We start from the raw sequence: 3,615 nt of genomic DNA, 5'->3' as shown, positions 1-3,615 counted from the left end.
GGACGGATACTAATCCGGATAATTTAGTTCGAGGTAGTGCGAAGACCCTGACACCTGGCGCTTAGTGCAGCAGCCTCACAGATTATTCTAGAGCTACAAAACAGGCCTGGAGGCTTAACTTACTGCCTAGAGACTAACTAACTTCCGGGCAGTTAGAGGCTTAAGAAATAATACTTACCTAATTGCTGATGTTTAAGCATTAAGTCAAAATAACATTCAATTTTAGTTGAATGTTATTTTATTTTATTAAAATTCTGTGCATCATCAAGGCCTAATTCCCAGGTTTCAACCGTACCATAGAAGTCAGTCTCACTTGCTAGTTGTTCCTGATACGTATACTTATTGACGATTTCGGACTTCAGTTTATTTAATCAGTATATAGATAGAACGTATTTTATTTACCATTGTTTTGTTTTTATTGTTCATCTTCTACGCTACCTAAAGTTTTGAAAATGCTTCCAAAAATATGATCTAAAAACTGTTCTTTTATAATAAGAAATCGATGGACTGTTTGCTCAGTATCAAAAATATATGCTTGTTTATGGTTTGAATCGCTCACACATAATGCATTTAGTTCAAATAGGTATGCAAGTATACTTATATTATGTATTTCGAATAATATATCCTGATTTACACAAGGCACGAATTTTGTGAACTATTTAATATAAACTTTTGTAAAAGCAAAATTTCTTACTTAACATTTTGTATAATGATATTAACTTTGAATCACATATTTGTTTTACTACTTATACAGTCGTTCTAAAAATGAATACTTAGCGCTTTCTAAAATCTTAGTTTTAAAATGCATCGACTTTCGTGATTTTTTAATGTGAATTGTAAGGTTTGTTATATGAAATTTTATGTATGTGTATAAAATAATGTTTGAGATTTGCCAATTATACCAGTTATTTTCATGCATATCTTTTGTCCTTTTATTATTACTACGACGTGGTTCTCAAATATATTTTGTTATGATAGAGTGGCTTACGAGTAACTGGTGAAAGAACTAATGTTTTGATTAGAAGAGTACTCTGAAAATTTTTTGATTATGACGTTTTTTTTTTCGATTTATCTGTAATTGTGGCCAAGTTCACTATCCTGTTTATAAATTTCTTTTTTGCGCATTGAACTCATCTGAACGTTGTGAATTGAACAATATTTTAAATGCATTATTTCAAAGCTCAATAATAACATAAATCGTTATTTTATTTCTTGTTTAGAAATGTTTGGCAAAAATGATTACTTAAGAAAGTAATTTGTGGCTTTTTATTGAAATAAATTACTGGAGCTTGGTATACTACACACTTGAACTTTTTCTTACTACAAACCTTGATTTTTCCAATACTCGATTGAATAGTGTTGTATTATGACAAGGAATGTGAAACTGATATGTTCATTACGACTGTAATTGATAAATTCCATTAAAATTATGATTGTGTGTAATGGGGATCTCTTGATCAGGCAAATGAGGATACTGGAGATTGTTGAAAATTAACAGTGATTTTCCTAAACTTATAGAAATGTTAGATGAATTCCAAAGTATACAAAAGAAATATCCAGGAAATATCAGAGTTGCCTGCGAATTTGTCTCTTTGTAGTTCACGCTGTTGTTAAAATTCCATGCATCTGAAACCAGAAAATAATATGATATAAAAACAATAGTCCAGTAGATCACGAATTAAGATAAGCTCCATTTTATTTATCTCTTATTTGCAAGTCGTTTACTGGCAAAAATTCTATGTTCATAAATCAATACATTTAAACCATGATCATGTGTTTGTGAATTGAGTGTTCAATTTCATACTTGAGAGTATCGAAAGAAAAACAAGATTATGCCATGAAAAATACCTGTCATGTTGGTTTTCCTTCTTCTTCTTCGTTTTTCTGATGAGGCTGCTTTCTGTAGAGATCTCCATGTATGTCTAAATTCCTGATCGATGAAACACCACTCGTTAGTCACTGTATTCTTTGAATACTCATACCATTTCTTTTCCCTCTAACTTCAGGGATAAATCTGATATTATTTCTTTATATATCAGGGGATCAATGTTTTTTCCAAGTTGATATAAAACGAACCAATCACCCAGGTGACATTTTGATGAAATTAACTCTACCTCTTCATGAGAAGAGAGGCGAGATCTTGCTCGCAATAGGTACAGACGCACCTTTGGCATAAATACTACAGCAAAACGGTATAATATCGATGCACCAGATAAGATGGTTAAAATGATGAACCAGAACCACAAAAATACATAAATTTTTTCATTAACGATATTTAATGGTAGCACACAAAGGCCATCAAACTTTTGCACACTTCCCGATGGACCATACTTATGGAAAGTACATTTCGTTACTTTTGGGAATACTCGGGCCATCGGATCCCCTCTTTCTTCAGGTTCCATTTCAGTGAAACGTACTACATCACTACCATAGGTGGAAAATTCCCCGTCGAGAAAGAAGTCCATGAAATAAATCTGTCCAAGTACATTTACAAAATTAAGAACTTCACAAATGAAGAACCTAATTGCGTAGAAATTATGCCGATTTATATTTTCCACGAAGTAATCTACCAGAATTTTTTTTCTCTCGTCTTTGCATTCATCATTGACCACCGGCATATTGAGATCCAATACTAGCATTTTGATGCGACCAGCTTCCCAAGTTTTCCAAAGGTAACGTGGAACATAAAACAACATGGCTTGGAAAAAGAGTACGAAGCAGACCCACTGGTAGTACTTATGATATTTCACTTCATCATGGCCGTCGACATGACTGGAAACACCGGGCTGAACTATGTCTTTGCCAGCTACTCCAGTTAAACGATTTGGAATGGTAAAAGTTGAGTAAATCCAGCAATATGTATCCATCACATTCAAAGGTATTTCATCTACAATGCAATCAATTGGATCTCCAATATATTGTCTTGATGTAACGAGTAGCGAAAACGCTATCAAGATGACTACGGTTGCTTTGTAATGGAGACGAAATATATTGTTGTCGATGCATACTTGATCGAGTTTCAGAAGCCCTTTAACAGAGCCAAAAACGTCAAACATAATGTGTGATTTTCAGTTGTCTATGCTGCTGATGTTTTATTAGAATAAGCCACCATTTATTTTTAATTCACACTAGTTTTATAACATTAACTACAGCTATTTTACAGTAAGAACAAAATGCCAAACCGAATATAAAAAAATTGTTCTCACACGGAGCGATGCGTATGGTTTGGCGTACGAGAACCAACTACATTTTTGTGCTTGCTTTTGCCGAACTAAAGTATATGTGTATTGTAAGCGGCAGACTGGAAAGCATTCAAATAAGATGTACGACACTATAGAACCACTTGATGCTAAAATTTTACATGCATGCATTTCCGATCAAATTAGGGTTCATATTTCTTCTTCTTACATACTTAAGCAAAAATAATACCTGTATGTGTAGCTCAAAATCAGGTAATATTTGTTACGACTCTTTTCGACTGTTCTAATTTGTAAAAAGACTACCCGTGAAGGTGAAAGAAAGGCTCATATCATTGAATACATACGAAAGGGACCAATCTTACAAAAGGGTCCACTTCGTTTACCGTGTATATTCGAAACACAACACATTTACTTG

At 33.4% G+C, this 3,615-nt stretch overlaps 1 protein-coding gene across 1 annotated transcript; it reads right to left on the bottom strand.

Annotated features, from left to right (window-relative positions):
* Positions 1 to 379: 379 nt before the first annotated feature.
* On the bottom strand, positions 380 to 3,259 carry LOC129727206 (innexin inx2). The gene is made up of 2 exons (XM_055684779.1): positions 1,849 to 3,259; positions 380 to 1,626 (listed from the first exon to the last, which is right to left on the bottom strand). Exon 1 carries the CDS (start codon positions 3,054 to 3,056, stop codon positions 1,977 to 1,979), a length of 1,080 nt encoding a protein of 359 aa, XP_055540754.1. The 5' UTR covers positions 3,057 to 3,259; the 3' UTR covers positions 380 to 1,626; positions 1,849 to 1,976.
* Between the last annotated feature and the right edge of the window lie 356 nt (positions 3,260 to 3,615).

Source organism: Wyeomyia smithii, chromosome 3 (assembly GCF_029784165.1).
Source record: "Wyeomyia smithii strain HCP4-BCI-WySm-NY-G18 chromosome 3, ASM2978416v1, whole genome shotgun sequence".
NCBI lineage: Eukaryota > Metazoa > Arthropoda > Insecta > Diptera > Culicidae > Wyeomyia > Wyeomyia smithii.
This window is presented reverse-complemented; position numbering and strand designations above follow the sequence as displayed.

Coding starts and splice junctions, on each gene's coding strand:
- LOC129727206 (XM_055684779.1), bottom strand. CDS start 3,056: ATGTTTGACGTTTTTGGCTCTGTTAAAGGGCTTCTGAAACTCGATCAA.